Source organism: Mustela putorius, unplaced genomic scaffold (genome assembly GCF_011764305.1).
Source record: "Mustela putorius furo isolate JIRA1106 unplaced genomic scaffold, ASM1176430v1.1 tig00003834_pilon_pilon_pilon, whole genome shotgun sequence".
Classification (NCBI taxonomy): Eukaryota; Metazoa; Chordata; class Mammalia; order Carnivora; family Mustelidae; genus Mustela; species Mustela putorius.
In genome coordinates, this window is record NW_025421987.1 from 13,095,418 (window position 1) to 13,113,865 (window position 18,448).

The 18,448-nt window shown below is 35.2% G+C and overlaps 1 protein-coding gene across 1 annotated transcript in view; it reads right to left on the bottom strand.

Moving 5' to 3' along the window:
• GBE1 (1,4-alpha-glucan branching enzyme 1) overlaps positions 1-18,448 on the bottom strand; it is a 270,697-nt gene that overhangs the window by 176,888 nt on the left and 75,361 nt on the right. Inside the window, exon 3 of the mRNA XM_004770826.3 lies at positions 6,112-6,227. Within this exon, the coding sequence (XP_004770883.1) occupies positions 6,112-6,227 (116 nt within the window). The remainder of the gene's footprint in view (positions 1-6,111; positions 6,228-18,448) is intronic.

Below are 18,448 nucleotides of genomic sequence, written 5' to 3' on the forward strand. Positions count from 1 at the left end.
CTTCTTGTCCCCCCATCTCTCCCCCAAAGTTTTAGGAGCTATATGCCAGCAATGGAAGAAGACCAAGTACAAATGTCTCACTGTATCAGAGAAATAATTCACATAATGTGACATTTACCCTTTCAAAGTATCCCATGGATTTTAGTATGGTTCAGAAGGTTGCATGGTATGCAAACATCATCATGATCTAATTCCAGAATGTTTTCATCACATTAAAAGGAAACCCTATACTCATAGGCAGTCATTCCCCATACCCTCCCAGCTCTTCGCAACCACTAATCTACTTTCTTGTCTCTATGGATTTGCCTAGTCTGGATGCTCATAAAAATAAAACCATACAAAACTTGGTTTTTATGACCGACTTCTTTCACTGAGCCCAGGTTTTCAAGGTTCATCCATAATGTATCATGTATCAGTACTTCACCTGTTTATATGGCCAAATAGTATTCCACTGTATGGGTTTCCCACATTTTGTCTATAGATACATTGATGGACATTGGGGCTGTTTCTACTTTTTGGCTATTATGAATAATGCTATGAACATTCATGTACAAATGAGATTTACCATCTTAAGCAAATATTCTGATACTAATTTTTTCAATATGCCCCCCCCAAATTACTCAATGGCAACCTTCTGCCTCGCAATCTCATTCCAGATTTCAATTAGTAGTTTTACTTTACTTAACAAATCTGTTATTTTATCCCCTAAAACCCAAACTCTTTTTATAAATTACCTATCTCCTTTCTATTCTCAGGGAAGGTCACTTCCAAACTCTCCTTCTCAACTCCCTAAAAATTGGGGATAATGGTTTCCACACAAAAAAGTAAAGACAAATATGGTATAAAATGAGTTGCTAAACCCGAGACTCCAGTTTTATTTCCTCTCTATGACTTTTCCCCCCTCTTTTCTCTGCGAACCCTAAGCCTATAGGAGGATATTGTAACTAACGTAAGAGTGTCGACTTAGCTGTCAGACAAGACTTAATTCAAGTCCACAGATGAGTGTATTCATGCACGAAATAAAAAATATAATCACAATACCTTCTCTCATATTATTGCCATCAGAATAAAATTAAATACGAATGTAAAGCAATCTCTACTTTTTTTTTTTTTTTACTGTGTCTTAGAATCTAAGAAAATTGCAAATGTAGGTATTGGGTTCTGCGTCTCTTTTCTACCTATTGATTGTATAACATTGCAATATAATTAGAAAAGCAATGTGGTCTGATCTGAACTATGCTCCCCTCCAAACTCACATGTTGGAGCCCTAACTCCCACTGTGATAGTACTGAAAGATAGAGCATTTGGGAGATAATTAGGTTTAAATGAGGTCATGGTATGGGGTCCTGATGATGGGATTAGAGCCATGTGAGGACACAGCAAGAAAGCAGTCATATGCAAGCCAGGAAAAGAGCTTTCACCAGAACCCAACTAAGCTGACTAGTCTTGAATTTCTCACCTCCAGAACTGTGAGAAAATAAATTTGTTACTTAAGTGACCCACTGTATAGAATTTTGTTATAACATCCCAAGATGACTGACACATGAATCCCCTAAAACTTTTAAAGTTCTGGAATCAAGAAACCTCTGTTCTAGTCCATTTAGTTACTCATTGGCAAGGAAAAGTTAAAATACACAAACATTGTAAAGACTAAAAAGAAGACAATTCCCACTGCCTTGGAAGTCATTTGGGTATTAATCAGAATGAGAAAAGAAAATGGGAATCAGAAGAAAAGAAAAAGAATTCTTCACTGTTTGCCTCCAACCCACCTTACAGGTTTACTCTCCCCAATCTCTTACTTTTCTTGACCTGAGGTCTTTACTGACCTCCTGAGCTACATTTTATGAGTTAGGACAGATTTACTTCTTACCTAGATCTCTGCCCCAGGATGCTGACCCACATGGACCATATTCCCTAGAAAACTGGGTTCTCTTTGGCTTTGGCCCAGGTACAGCCCCAGTAAGTGGTCAGAGAAAAAAAGAAGAGTGGGAGATGAGATTATTTGTTTCCTTATTTCCCTGGTTCCTTCCCTGCAAGGTTGACATAAATTAACTAGGTCTCTCACCAAAGCTCAGCGATTCATTCGAGATGGCCAACTCTTCCTCCCTCTGAGTTCCAGCAATTGATCCCTGTTCCCTGTGGTCTATGCAAGGTAACAATTTGAGGCTACTAGGCCCCCTCACCCACCCTCCTTTGAACTCTTTAATGGATCCCCTGCATGCTCAACTTTGAAAACAGACTTTTGGAAAAACAAACAAATGAACAAACAAAAAACATTGTTCAAACTGCCCTATTTCTATGTGTATGTGTGTGGGTGTGGGTGTGTGTGCCATTTGCTTCCTTTTGGGACATCAATCAACACACACATCTTTATTCATGTAGTACTCTCATGAATTCTTCTTCCCTCCAACTCTCTGGTCACCTTCTAAACATGTTACCAAGTGTGCTTGAATGTTGCTGCCCCTCTGTTATCTCCCTTGTTACCATGTGAACAAATGAACTGTCCACTGATATTTTGCTCTAACAGCACTTTATTTTAAAAGCACACATGGTCCACATATATATCACAATTCAGTACAAGCATCACAGATCAAGGACAGCACCTGATATACAGCACTCAATAATTATGTTAAATTTCTATGAAACAACTTGAGAAGGTTTTTTTTTTTTAATATAACAATGCTATTAAAGATGTGTATTTTAAAATAATGAATAACGACAACAAAAATACCTTTAGATACATTAGTTTGGCTAAGCATCCAGGGAGAAAAAGTATTAAAGCTTGAATAAATATGTCTCCTTTTCCTTCAGGAATGTAGTCTTCTTTCTTTAAATTTCTATAGTATTGAAAGATTTTTTTTTATAATTTTTTTATTTTTTATAAACATATATTTTTATCCCCAGGGGTACAGTATTGAAAGTTTAATTCACCTTACTATAATATTTTTTTAAATATGTTCTATTTGGTAAACTCACACAAAAAGGAGACATTTATATGACCACATTAGCAGTGAGGCATTTTCTTCCACAAATTATTTCATTAAAAATGTTTTACAGAGAAAACAAAGCTATTATCTCAATGGTAGGTAACATTTCTTTTTTTGTCAGTGGTTACCAGATAATTCATAAGAGAAATATCCTTAAGTGAGTTAAAGGGGTCAATCCCTTGTGAACTGAAATAAATTTTGAAGTTCAATTTAAAACAAGATTTTTAATTACCGAGATAGACTACCTAGGGATAACTTCAAATTGAAAGGCCAAAAATCTCAAGTTAGTTGTTTTTTTTTTTTAATAGAGAATTTAACCCCTCCCTCAAAAGAATCTGATACATCATTTCCCATAAATGAAAAATTAATGATATCACCACCATATTAACAGCATCTAAATGTTTCCTCAACATTTGAAATATCTAAACACTATGAATAATATTTTGGGCCTAAATTTCTAGTTATTTAACCTAAAAGAAATTTTTAGAGGATAATAATGAAAAATGATTATGCAATAGTTTACTTGATACTAAACACTCACTTTATGTTAGACATTGATTTTCAAAGCCAAGTGAAAGGTAAAAGCTACATTTTTTTAAATCATAGGATCATTTCATCTCATCTAAGTCAAATAAATTTTTAACAGAAACATAACATAGTGTACAAAACATCTTAATTTGTTTAGGCTGCTACAGCAAATCCTACAGACTGGGTGGCTTACACCCAACAGAAAACTAACTCTCGCAGTTCTGGAAATTGGAAGTTAGAGATCAGGATACCAACCTGGTTGGGGAAGGGCCCACTTCAGATTCTTCTTGTATCTTCACGTGATGGAAGGACTAGGGATCTCTCTGGAGCCCCTTTTATAAAGGCACTAATCCCATTCAGAGGGCTATATCTTCATGAATTAAGCACCTCCAAACCCCCTCCCACTAGCACCATCACATCAAGCATTAGGACTTTAACACACTTTTTTTTTGGAGAATACAAATATTCAGACCATAGCAGAAAGTATAAAGGATTTGGAGTTGGATGGGAGAGGCAAATGTTTACCATTATTCCCAGTATATATTAATAATCATTCATTCCTTGTAATCACTTTACCCCTCTATAAAAACAACTTGTGAAAATTCAGTCACCATTTAACATAAGAAGTTGGTAAGGAGTCAGAGCTCATAAATTTTTTGAATTTACAATGACAAAAAAATTTTAAAGGGTAAAAAAAAAATTTTTTTAATTAGTAAGTTTAGTTCTTAAAAACAAAAAACAAAACAGATCAAATGGCCATAAGGCCTAAAGTGACACTGAAAACAGTAAGAGGAGGCACCTAGAGGGCTAAATATTTAAACATCTGCCTTTATCTCAGGTCATGACCCAGGGTCCTGGATCCAGTGGCACATCAAGCTCCCTGCTCAGCAGAGAGCCTGCTTCTCCCTCTCCCACTCTCCCTGCTTGTGTAGTGCACCCCCCCACCCCTGTCCCTGTCTTAAATAAATAAATAAAATCTTTAAAAACAAACAAAACAAAAAAGAAAGAAAGCAGTATGAGAACAGTTGCCTTGCCTCACAGGTTCCTAAAATCAGGTCACATAAACAACAGAAGAATCAAGTTCTTTGGCTTATTCAATCAAAGAGTGGATCTAAAAATGGCATTAATAGTTGATAAATACTTCTCGAGTGTCTACTCTGTGCCAAGCACTGCTCTAAGAACTGAGAATAGATAATATTAGTAAACAAAACTGGATAGGCCCCTGATCTCGTGGAGTTTATACTAACTTGGAAAGGGATTACTTATATTAAACATTAAATCCCTCTTATTGTATACTGTAGCTACTTATTTGTCATTTTCATTATAAATTAAGATCCCTGGCTGCCATCCCATGTCAAAATGTCTCTTTATTCCAGATAATATGCTCTTCTGGTAACTATATTATTTGTGGCAGTATTTCAGTCATTCTCTGATGTATGTAAAATTTCATTATTTGTAAAACAAAACAAGCAACCTGCAAAACAACCATACAAATACAATACATTTTGATTTTATTTTAAGTAACTCAGTTAAAAATGTTATATAACAAATACCAATGAAAATAATAATCCAGTCACGGGATTCATCATGATAAATGCTTTGAATGTAATCATTCTGTTCAAAAGAGGGAAAGAAAAAAGGAGACATGGAAATATTACATAATTTTATGAGCACTAGATAAAATCAAGTAAATGTTAAAGGATTTAGATAACCTTTCACATAATCAAATGCCTGAAATCTATAAACCAGGCTGTTGGACCCATCCTTCAAGCCTCCCTTGAGGAGACAAGAGAGGCTGCTATATGAGCTCTGTAAACCCCGAACACAGAAACATATGGTTAGCCAAAGCAGAGGGCATGTGAAGCACACTCAGCCTTCCTCTGACAGGCAGGCCCCGAGGTAATCCAAGTAGGCTTAATTTAACACGAGACTCGTAATGTTAAAGACCAGAAAGAAGAATAACCAGGAAAATCATGTCCCTAAAATGCATGGTTCTCCAACGCACAATAGCCCCTTCATGTAACTCACCACAAAATCAATTTTTTTAAAGATTTTATTTATTTGAGAGAGAGAAACAGAGAGAGCACACACAGGGGGTGTGCAGAGTGGCAGAGGGAGGAGAAGCAGGCTCCCCAGTGAGCAGGGAGTCAGACATGGGGCTCCATCCCAGGGTCTTGGGATCATGACCTGAGCTGAGGGCAGACACTTAACTGACTGAGCCACCAGGTGCCCCCACAAAACCAATTTTATCGAGACACTCTTAATAGGTAAAAATTCTCTCCACATTCGCTGATTTGAAGATAGGTTTCATTTTTCTATTAAACTGTGTGTTTTTCAATCTAGACTTCTGCAGTTACTCAATCTCTCCTTACATAAAGTTTCCAAAGTTACTAATACAATAAGTTCAGTACCTTACCAAACAGTCCCAATATAACACAATTTAGTAATGATGTCTCTTAAATTTTTCTGTTTAAACATTTTGACTATTTCCCCCATAGTTATCATGCATCAGTTTATATTGTAATATTTTAAATCAAGCTTGAAAATGAAACAAAAAGAAAACAAGTTCATATCAAAACAGGAAGGTAGAAAGTACCTTTAATTTGGACCCATGAGGTACAAGTAGAGAATTATTCTTCTTTGGTGGGATATAAAGCTCCCACTTTCCATAATCCAGTTTTTTATATGGGTACGAAAATGGATTCCAATCATCTAAAAAAATAAAGAAGATTAGTTAACAATAGCATGGTATGACTAATACTTGATGAATTTCAAGTAAAGCATAATATGCTGCTTTCTTGTACAGAATCAAATTGCCTAAAAAACGTTAAGTTTTCTAGGGTGTTAAGTAAAATACTCTAGCCATTTAGAAAAAATCAGGTTATTTTATATTTATTTTTAAGAAATATATTTGAAAGTTTGCCTTTTGCAACTTAAAATTAAAAATTACAACATTTTCAATTGTCCTTCCAATTCCAATATGTCTATCAATAAACAGATTGTAAAAGAAAATAATGGGCCCTTTTGTAGAAAACACCATCAACAACTGGAGTGAATACGAAAAAACAGAAATGTATTCTTGGTGATTAGATAAGATATATCTCATGGCAGAAAAAATGATGAAAAATAATTAAAACCATATTTCATTTATCCAAATCTACAAGTGTATGATAGAATTGAGTCAAAAACCTAAAGAAATGCCACAAGCAAGAAAGGTAGAAGGTTATAAATGCCAGGAAGCGAAGGAATGGTAGATCACAGATCTCAGAAGAAAGTCAAAATGAATAGACCCATTCACACAGGAAAACAAAATCAGTAAGTAAAGGACACACTGCTTAATAAGCAGTGCTGTGACAACTGGCTATCCTTATGAAAGAAGGAAAGAAAGAAAAGAAAGAGAGAGGGGTGCCTGGGTGGCTCAGTCAGTTAAGCCTCTGCTCAGCAGGGAGCCTGCTTCCCCCCCACCGCCTGCCTCTCTGCCTACTTATGATCTCTCTCTGTCAAATAAATAAATAAAACCTTTTAAAAAAAATTAAAAAAAAAAGAAAAGAAAGAGAGAGAGAGGGAGAGAGAGAGGAAGGAGGGAGGAAGGAAGAAAGAAATCTCTACCCAATACCATGCCTAAGAATCATCTGAGCACAGACTGATGCTTAAATATGATAGGCAAAACTGTAAAATGTTTATAAGAAAATACAGGGAAATATAATCACCCCAGGTATAAAAAGTATTTTTTCAACAAGATACAGGGCACCTGGGTGGCTCAGTTGGTTAAGCAACTGCCTTCAGCTCAGGTCATGATCCTGGAGTCCCAGGATCAAGTCCCACATCGGGCTCCCTGTTCAGCGGGGCATCTGCTTCTCCCTCTCCATCTGCCCCTCACCCCACTCATGCGCTCTCTCTCTCTCTCATTCTCTCTGTCTCTCAAATAAATAAAACTCTTAAAATAAATAAATAAACAAGATACAAACATAAAAACTAGGAACAAGCCTGATAAATTTGACCAGTAAAATTATCAATTTATCTTCACAGATAGATTGATGGATAGACAGAATGAAAAGACAAACTACCAATTGTGAGAATACACTTAAAATGAATATACCAAGAAAGAACATCCAAAATATATGAAAAATGGCCAAAAAATGAGAAAAAGAAAAAACAACAATAAAAAAACAACAAAGACTTCAGTGGAGGACACACGAATGGCCAAGGAGCATGTAATAATGCCCAAACTCACTATGATTAGGGAAACACAAATTAAAAGAACAGTGAGACTCCATTTACCACCCACTGGATTAGCAAAACTTAAGAGCCTGAAAATATCAGGTAGTCAGCAAGGATTATAAAATAACACTGCAACTGAGAGTATAAATTAGTAAAACAACTTGGCATTGTATAGCAAAGTTGAGATACATTCCCTGGAAAGCCCAACAATCCTAGCCCTAGGTAATAGCCTGGAGAAATTCTGACAAATGTGCACAAGACAGCATCCGCAAATGCTCAGTGAAGAACTGTTTGTAATAGCAAAAAATGGAAGTGATCAAAATGTAAGTCAGAAACAAAATGAGTAAATAGGTTTTGGTATAATTAAACAATGGAGTGCTATACAATAGTATAAACTAAAGAACTAATATATATATGCAAATAGCTAAAGCATGAATGTTAATTTTAAAAGGGTATGAAAGAATATCATTTATACAAAGTTCAAACATATGCAAAAGAGTATTATACAGCACTTATGGATATATAGGCACATAGTAAAAATATTAGAAGAAAAATGAGAATGTTAAACACCAAATTCCATGGGTGATTTCCACTGGATAAAGGAAAATTAACATAGGACATTTCAATAATATCTGTAATATATCTTAAGCTAGGTGGTGTATGGAAAGATGCTTATTACATTATTTGTTACTGTTTAAGCCTAAACTATCTCATAGTTCTACAAATAACTGGGCAGCACTATGATGCCATGCACTGTATGGCACTGACATTAGAGTCTTAGCAGATGAAGTAAGAAAAGCATCAGAAGGCTTTTATGCCATGATTTCTTTTTTTCCACACCAACTCTTTCACCCCATCAGTACTGAGGATCTTTATCTCCAGACACTCTGAATGTTGGGGACGGAGTGAGGGTAAGAGACAATATTTAAATAAAGAAATAAAGATCTTTCTAAACATTTCCCTACTCCTCACATGAAGACAATCTGAAAATGTCTGAAGTGGTTTATATTAAAAAACAACAGGCTCTGTGTCCTTATATGTTCCTGCTCCTAAAATCTCAAAAATATCTGACCTACATACAGGGTAACATACCTTTACCAAAGCAAAGAATTGAGGGCATAATTAGAAAGAAAAAAAATCTTGAAATAACAATATTTAGATACTGTAACACTTCATACGTTTACTATATTTTTTAAGCTAATCAGTTAAGACAATTAAACTTAAGACAAGTGACAGATCTTTTCCTGCTTAGTTAGATCTGAAAATAAAGGGTACAGTTCATTAGTTCATTCATTCATTCAATAAATATGAACTCAATGCTTAATATAGGCCCTGCTCAATGCCAAACTCAAAATTAGTGTTCAGAAAGACAGTCATATCTCCTCAAGAAAAGGTTAAATTGAGTCAGAGTGCACCAAAATGAATAAATTTATAATACAGATTCACTAAAAATTTAACTATAAATAAGATTTTATTACTTTGCAAGTGAATCTTCAACTATATGGGTTATTTACATATTCAGACTTATTTAAAAGCTGTTTTCAGTAATGGAAAAATAAATGTGCTTTTGAATATTACTGATTGAATATCAGTTTAACTAGTTCCTCAACTTGCAGTCACTTGAGTTTTAAGGTCAATTTAAACAAGTATTAATATTTATATAAAGAAAATACTCTTACTGAATCACATTTTCCTTTTATAAAATCTTAAGAGTTCTAAATCCCCTAAAGCATATGTTGATTATTTATAATTCCACATTATGAATTTTTTTCCTTTTATTATTACCCCTCCTACTCATGGAAACTCAGGTGTTTACTTTTACTGCAGTTACATTTTTCTTCCTAAACACCACCCCTGAAAGCAAAATTTAAAACCTCTTCACATATACGCCTCAAGAAAATCCATTCTACCAACCACCACAAGTGACGTAGAATACATCTAAAGATTTCATATGAGAAAGGGAGAGGAATTTACAAGGTATACATGCATGAAACAAATTAAGATTTTTGCATTAAACAATTGTCACCCCATGCAAATCCCTCTTCAGCCACATCACTACCAGTCTGTCATCTCCTCGACTCTTTTTCAGTTACTGTTAGCCCTGAATTTTCCTCACTCAACTTCCTTTATTAAGTAATGTTGCTTTTTTCTATTGGACACATGGACACCAATAAAAATTCCCACTTCCACAGTACAGCATGCATATGTAAAACTGTTTCTTGTAAAATGGGTTTTCCAAAATGATTCATAAGATGAGATTTTCTCCAGGGTATAAATATATCTAAGGCCCAGAAACAGAATAATTAAAAAAAATGGATTTGGACCTGTTCTTATAAACTTAACATTAAACACTTAGTTAAGAAAGAAGGAACAAAATTAAGGTACATCTAGGCATAACTGCAGAAACCACTTGTGAAAGTACACAGTTAAAAATAAATAAACAAATGTTTAACATCAAATGACCAGTATAAAAATTTTGTTTTTTTAAAGATTTTATTTATTTATTTGAGACAGAGAGTGAGAAAGAGAGAAAGCACAAGCAAAAGGGGAGGGGCTGAGGAAGAGGGAGAGCAAACACCCCACCAAGCAGGGAGCCTGGCCTGGGGCTCCATCCCAGGACCCTGGGATCATTACCTGAGTGGAAGGCAGATGCTTAACCAACTGAGCCACACAGTCGCCCCATAAATAAAATTGAGTATTTTATTTGTAAATAGAATAGAATTAGCTTCATAAAAATACGAGAGGCAAAATAAGAAGTTGAAAGACAAAATTTAGGGAAATTTTTGTCTTGTGAAATAAGTCATGAGACTTTATTCTTAAACATAACTGAAAATAATAACAATAACAATAATGATAAATGATTCTGGGCCATACTAGAGTAGATCTGAAGAGATACTTTTGGAACCAGATTACCCAAACATTTTTCATTTTAACCTTGTATGACTTACATTCTGAGTACACAAGATAGCATTAACTTTATTTAAGTACTTAATGCAAATAGTTAATATCCGTATGTAGGCCTCAGGATAACACCAAAAATAGCACCATCACCACATGGAACAATTGTTCGTGTCTCTATCCAGTACAGAACTAACACTGAGAGTTCTACAGTTCAGTGGTTCTCAAACTTCAGCTCATACCAGAATCACCTGAGCTTATTAAAACAGATTGCTGCTACCCCACCCTCAGAGTCTGGTTCAATAGATCTCAAGTGTGGACTAATAATTTGTATTTCTAAAAAGTTCTCAGGTGGTGTTGATGCCACTGGCCTAGGGACCACACTAAAAACAACTGCTGGCTCAATAGGTATGTTCAGGCATTCTCTACTCCTAGCTTTGTGAGTGATTTTCTAAATTAAATTAGATTTATGGACTACCAAATAATGCCCTAAATCAACTGGTCAAGGAAATTCTGAAATAAGAAATATCTTTAATAATCTTTCAAGGTCAACATTACTCACATGAAATTCAGGATTTAGAATTTGGGAAGAATAGGGTTATAAAGCCCAGAGGATGACAAGTGAGATAAAGATAATAGAACAGATATAATGTATAAAGGAGCTGGAATGTATTAATGTAAGGGAACAAAATTTGACAAATTTGAACATAAAAAGATAACATATATTAAGACCATTATTCAATGTACTTATTAATATCTATAATAATATTTTCTAAAATATTATCAGCAAGTAATCACTTGGTTAAAATGTTTGAGCCACTGATCACTGCCTGATTGTGAATAGAAATTTGAAGCCATTTATTTAGAAAATATGAAAGTTTTAAAATGTTAACATATTACCTTATTTCCCTTTCTATGCCTCATTTCTTACCATAATGTAGACATCGCCAGGTTCAAGAGTTAGGAATACCCAAAACAATGTGTTTACTTATACTAATTTTGGTCAAGTTTCAAGATCATGTTTGCTGCTAGCATAAATTATTTTATTATAACATTTTATAAGACATTCAGTATTTATCAAGTTATGGTGACCTGACACATTTTTAAAGCAAACATGTTAATAGGTATGTTATTAACAGGCTAAAATATATCATCATATTTGGTAATGCAAAAGATTCTATTTGTCCATAGACTCAAGACCAGCAGACAAAATTCAAATCGAGATATGGAAAAGAAACAATGTGTATGCACAGTTTAATATGAACTGCAAACACACATTCGATATAGGCCATCAAACATTAACTTAAGGTCACTGCATCAGGAGAACAAACTCTATATTTATCTCAAACCCAACAACCTTTCTTTTTCTAATGTAATAATCCTCACATAAAATTCTTAAATGTCAACCTCCTTCAAATATTCCCAAACTCTTTAACTCACAGTAAAGTATTTCTCTTCATCAGCTCTTAGCCACCTCATTTCTGTAGAGTTCCTGAGTTTCATATAAAATTCCCTTATGTATTGCTGAAATCGGTCCAACTTACTATGTAGAGTCTTACACCTCTGATGTGGATGCTTGTGCGCTGAAGAACATGGTCCACACTTGGGCCAACCCCTGCAGACTTCCCCAGCAGGGACACAGATTCCTGGTGAAGGCAGCAGATAAGGCTAACAATGTAAGGCTACTACTGGCCTGTGTGGCACATTTCAGTCACTTTCTATCTGCATGGATGTCCCTTATGTTATAACAGTTGTTAAATATTTGGAATATCACCTCCTCAAAGCAACTAAATACCCTTCTTCATAATTCTGTGTTATTTAATTGTTTCAAGCTTCATATCATGTGCCATTTATAGACATCTAAACAAAGTTAGCTTGCCAAATGGAAGTTTGGGGGACTTCTCTCATATCGAGAAAGCATTTGCTCTGTTCCCGAGAAATCATAATGTTCAGAACTGAAATCTCCTATGTCATTATCCCTACCTACGGATTATGGGAGGACCACACAAACCAATTGGGTGGAAGGCAGTAGTTTTTTCTGAGATATATCCTTGTGATTTTTTGACATCCTTTTTTTTCTCCTCCAGATAATTCTTTCCTTTAATTGGATGCCTGGGAACTATCATTCTTCGACTTCGGCTGGCAGCTGGTACCCTGGGGATAATCTTATTGAGACCTCCAGCATTATTTCTTGGGGGAAATTCTCTCAACACACGTTAGTGAAGGCTACCTGTGCTTTTCAAGAACATTCTGATAAAATCAGAATGCCTCTAACTTCAGGACCAAGTGAATACTAATATCTTGATATTATAAAGAACAATGTTCAGTCCTGTGAAATATAGCTTTCTGGAAATTAGAAAACGAATCAAATAATCTAGAGCTTCGCTTACTGAACTGTTTTTGAAGGCATGCATGGAAGAAAAGGGCTCCATGATCAAAACACATGTAGCAAATGTGACTTAATTAGAATTAACCATGTTTCTTTATTACAGGAATAGTATTTATAGTATGGTATTTTTTATGAAAGGAGATAACAAATGAATAGATGTAGTTTTGTGATTTTAAGTAGCATGAAAATACAACCCCCCAAAATGAATAGAAATGATTGTGTATATAGGGGAGGAATAACATAGATTAGTAGTTTAGGATTGTACCTTGTTATATTTTGACTTTAGAACTAATCAATTCATACAATTAGGAACAATTCATACAATTAAAAAGCTGATTGTCAGAAATGGAGAAATAAGAAAAAAAAATCCCTTAAAATAGAACTGAAATAAATGAGCCTATGTGATGATATTTCGAGCCTATGGTAATTAGATCATGACGGTAGAGCCCTCATCAATGGGGTTAGTGCCCTTACAAAGGAGACCCCAGCTAGATCTCTGATCCTTTCCACCATGTTAGGAGACAGAAAAAAGACTGCTGTCTATGAACCAGGAAATGGATCCTCACCAAACACCGAATCTGCTGGTGCGTTGATCTTGGACTCCCTAGCATCCAGAACTATAAGAAATAAATTTCTGTTGTTTATAAGCCACCCGGTCTCTAACATTGTTATAGCAGGCCAACAGACTATAAAACAAAGTTTATCTCTATTTCTACACATACCAAGAAATTTCCACAATAAAAATTTAAAAACTAATGTGAAGTCTTTGTATAAAATATTTGGCCAAATCTCTTTGTTAACAATTATAAAAAAGTTTTCGAAGAGTAAAAGATTTTAATTTATGGTTCTAAATACAGGTTAACAAACTACTTTCTAGATAGGCGGTGCTAGTTCATACTTCCAACAGCAGCATATAAGCATGCTCAATTATCCATATCCTCATCAACGCTGGGAATTATAATTTTAATAAGGCATGCCAGCTCGCTCAACCAGGGATCACTAAGAGAATGAGGCCGTAAGGCCCCAAAGACCCACTGTATACAATAAATTAATTTCTCTTCAGTACATCTAGAATAGTATTCATCATGGCCATACTTGGGAGAATTTAGAAAACAGACGTTAAATAATTATCTGCGTTCTGTGGGTCAGATGAAGAACTAACATGAGAAAAGTTGCCTCTAATTATTGTCCTAGGTATAACAGATAGCTTTTGATACACAGTGTTTGCACTTCTTTTTGAAACGGGCTATAATTATAACTTTTGATTATTCTCTTTTCTCCTGTTGTTATTTGGGAAGAGTTGGGTGGTGGGTATTGTATTTTTTTCAAACTTTTTCATTTATTTCTAGTTTTATTAAAAGAAATTAAAATGTGGTCTATCTTATGGCCTAATTTGGTGGTCATCAATCCAGTTATTTATTTATCAATCTATCTATTTTTAATAGTATAAACCATTCAGTTATCTCAAAATAGATTTTATGGAACTCCAGCATGAAAACTACAAAAACAAGTGAAAGCAAGGTTGCTCTGCCTGAAGTGGCCCTTCCTAGCTGGCCACTCCTCACGATTTATTGTTCTATCCAGAGCCTGCTACTCAAAACACAGTCCTAAAAAGTGTTCTGATACATGATCTACCTTTGTAGATATTTCACAGCCTTGAAAAATATGTAATTTGTTTTAAATTCTCCATTTATTTTTAATTTAATTGATTCAGCACAAGTTAAGAGTATACTAAATTCTATCATGGCAACTGGGTCTGAAAATCTATCCAATTTCTAGCAATTCTTGCCATCTATACTTGACCAAAAGAAAGTATTATTTGGAACATAAGGATAATGGCATTTATCTTTGCTGTGACTTCTGTTATTGATTTCTAGGCCATTTTGCCTTTGTTTTTGGTCTAGATTTGACCATCCTTTTATTTTATAATCTTTAAGTGACAGTAAAGCAGGAGGAAATTAATAGTTAAAGCTAGGAAGTGATATATTTGCTTAGAAAGAACAAAGAAAAGACAAAATAGGAAAGGGAAAGCATGGGAGAAAGGTATAATGCAATACAATAAATCATCAGGGGCAGCAACATCATCCTGTGGGCCAAGAATGGCCCTTGATTATGTTTTAACCAACCGTATATTGAGCTGTATCCTTCCATGTCTGGAAATATCTGGAGCTAAGTAGGGAGGCTCTCTTAGAGCCCACACTCCAGCTTACACTTTTATGCTATGTAACTATGGATCGAAACTTAACCCATTTCTAACTTTCCTGGCTTCAGCACAGATTTGAGTTTAGAAACTCTTCTCTACACAACACTATCTTTCAACTTAAGCTGTTCTACCTGAACTGGCCCCTGGGGTGGATGTATGTCAGAGGTCTACAGCAATCAGGAAAGCAATTATACAAGGCTCCCTCCTAACCCTACAGCCACTTAAAAAAGTATACCAATGAAAGTGAAATAGTATTTTCTAATATGTCTAGCGAAGTGACAACTCAGGTGTCTGTAAAATGGAAAATTTTCTATGTCAAAGAACACTATCAAGAAAGTGAAGACAATTTACAAAATGGGAGAAAATATTTCTAAATCATGAATCTGATAAGAGGCTTAAGTCTAGAATACACAAAGAACATTTACAACTTAATAATAAAAGGACAACCAAATTTTTAAAATGAGCAAAGGATCTAAATAGGACTTTCTTCAAGGAAGATGTAAAATAGCCAATAACCACATGAAAAGATGTTCAACCTCATTAGTCAGTAGGAAAATGCAAATCAAAACCACAATGAGCTATCATTTACAATGAGATGACAACAGTCAAAAACATCAATAATACTTATTGGTGACACTGTGGGTAAATTGGAAACCTCACTTACTGCTGATGGAAAGGTAAAACTGTGCAGCCACTTGGAAAACAGTCTGAAAGTTCCTCAAAAAGCTAAAGATATAGTCAAAGTAACTATTTGACTCAACAATTCCATTCCTAGTTATATACCCAAGAAAAAATAAAAACATATGTCCACAGAAAAACTTGCATATGAATGTTCATAGAAGCATTACTCATGACAGTCAAAGGTAAACACATGCATGTCCATTAATTAATAAATGGATAAAGAAAAATTTGCATATCCATACAGTAGAATATTACTCGGCCCTAAAAAAGCATGAAGTACTGATACATGCTACAACATGGAACCTTGAAAACAATACACCAAGCATATGAAGCCAATCATAAAAGACCACATATAATTACATTTATATGAAATATCCAGAATAGGCAAATTTATATTAGTTTTGGTTGCCTAGGGCTAGGGGAGGGATGGAAGGATTACAAGGTGATAGTTGTAGGGTACAAGTTTTCTTTTGGGGTGATGAAAATTTTCTAAAATTGATTGTAACTATGGCTGTACAACACTATTTTTAAAATGCTAAAAACCATGGAATTGTATTCTTTAAATAGTTAAGTTGTATAGTAAGTGAATTCTATCTCAATAAAGCTGTTAAAAAATAAAAATAAATATTTTAAAGGGCAGATAGCCTTTATCTGTTCATTCCTATTGAGCTTTTTGCCATACACTAAAATCAGATTGTATCAGAGATAACCATAAAGGAAAAGACCATGTAGGGAGACATATATAAAAATTTAATGCTGAGAAGATAGCTTGGTCAATAAGGAGAATAAAGAGTCAAGCTGGATACCTTAAGACTTCTTTGAAGAGAAAATGATTAAATGTTTCAAGACTTTGCAAAGGTAGAACAACTTAACTGTATTAGAAGATGGGGGGAGGGGCGCCTGGGTGGCTCAGTGGGTTAAAGCCCCTGCCTTCAGCTCAGGTCATGATCCCAGGGTCTTGGGATCGAGCCCGCATCAGGCTCTCTGCTTAGCAAGGAGCCTGCTTCCCTGTCCTCCTCTCTCTCTGTCTACTTGTGATCTCTCTCTGTCAAATAAATAAATAAAATCTTTTAAAAAAAGAAGAAGAAGAAGAAGATGGGGGAAACAGGCTTTTAAGAAAAAAAAAAAAAAAAGATATCTTCTTCTGGAGCCCAGACTAGCAATAGATTTATGCGTGATTACCAACATAAACATAGCTGCTGCTGATGATGTTAGAACTTACGCTGGACTGTGGAAGAGTCCTATAAAGAAAGGAAATCTATAAAACTATCACAAAACCCACTCTCTTAAAAAAATGGTTTAAGCAGAGGCTGTCTCATATGATACAGGAGTGAAGAGTTTTATTGTGATAGAAGTAGTAATAAAAGTCATTACATTAACAAAAGCTAGGATGACTTGGTGACACTGATGGCAGCAACAGTAGTTATGGATTATCCTCAGAGCTTGACATTCAATATCTAACTCAATTATCTCAAAAGTCCTACAAAGTAATACAGATTTCATTTGATGGATGAGGAAACAAGCTCAAAGAGGAAGAACAATAAAGCCAAAGTTCCACAGCTATTAAGTGACAGAGCCAGGATTTGAATCCATGATGGTTTGACTCCTGCTTCTGTCTATACGTACCCTTCTGCTGCACAACATACATAAACTGTCTGGACCCAGTCCAGCATCTCTCTACATTAGAAATGTACATAACACATATTGGGCTCTTAACTAGATTTATGTCTGCACTGCAAATAAAGGCTATTCTTCTGGTATCTTGTGTTTTAGGAAATAAATTCTGCATGTGGATTTTTTCATTAATAAAAGGCTTACTGTAAATGTTTGCAAGCCTTAAAACCGTTAGGCAGGTCTGTGGCAGTTACACTCGAGAAAGAGCTGCATTAGTCTGTTAAATGCGGGGCACTCTGGACCGCAGTGTCCAACCAAGTCACCATTCCCAGCCAAGCAACGGATAGAGCATGGGACTCAGGATACTCCCTAGACATTCAGCCTTAACTGTCAACAATAATCCCGTCATCACCCTTAGTGTATAGCCATATGGCTGACAACCACAAAAGTAAAAGAGAGTGACAGCAAGACAGAGAAAGAGAGGCAGAGGGAGGGGAGGAGAACGAGACTGAGAGAGAGGAAACGAGAGAGGGGAAAAGAGAGAGAACAACAAAAAATGAACCCTTCTACTGAGTAGCATCTGCGCATACACAGATAGGTAAAGACATATACGCCCTTTCTCAGAGCAGAAAGCTTCCTTCTCAAGTTCACGGAGAAAACTAGAGCCACCAGGCAAGAACTCCTTCAGTTTTCTGCTATCAAACCTACAAACAGATACCAACAGCCATCTTTACCTCCTTCCCTTTAGTCTGTAGAAGAGGGTTTTTTTTTTTTTTTCCTCTCTCTCTCTCTTGTTCAAGGCTAACTTCTTGATTCCACTATTCCATTTTGTCAGTTTTTAATAAATTGTTCATGTTCTGAGGTTTTCAAACATTCTCTTTCTATAGACTTGTTACTCAGCAATCAAATCCAACCAATTGACATACT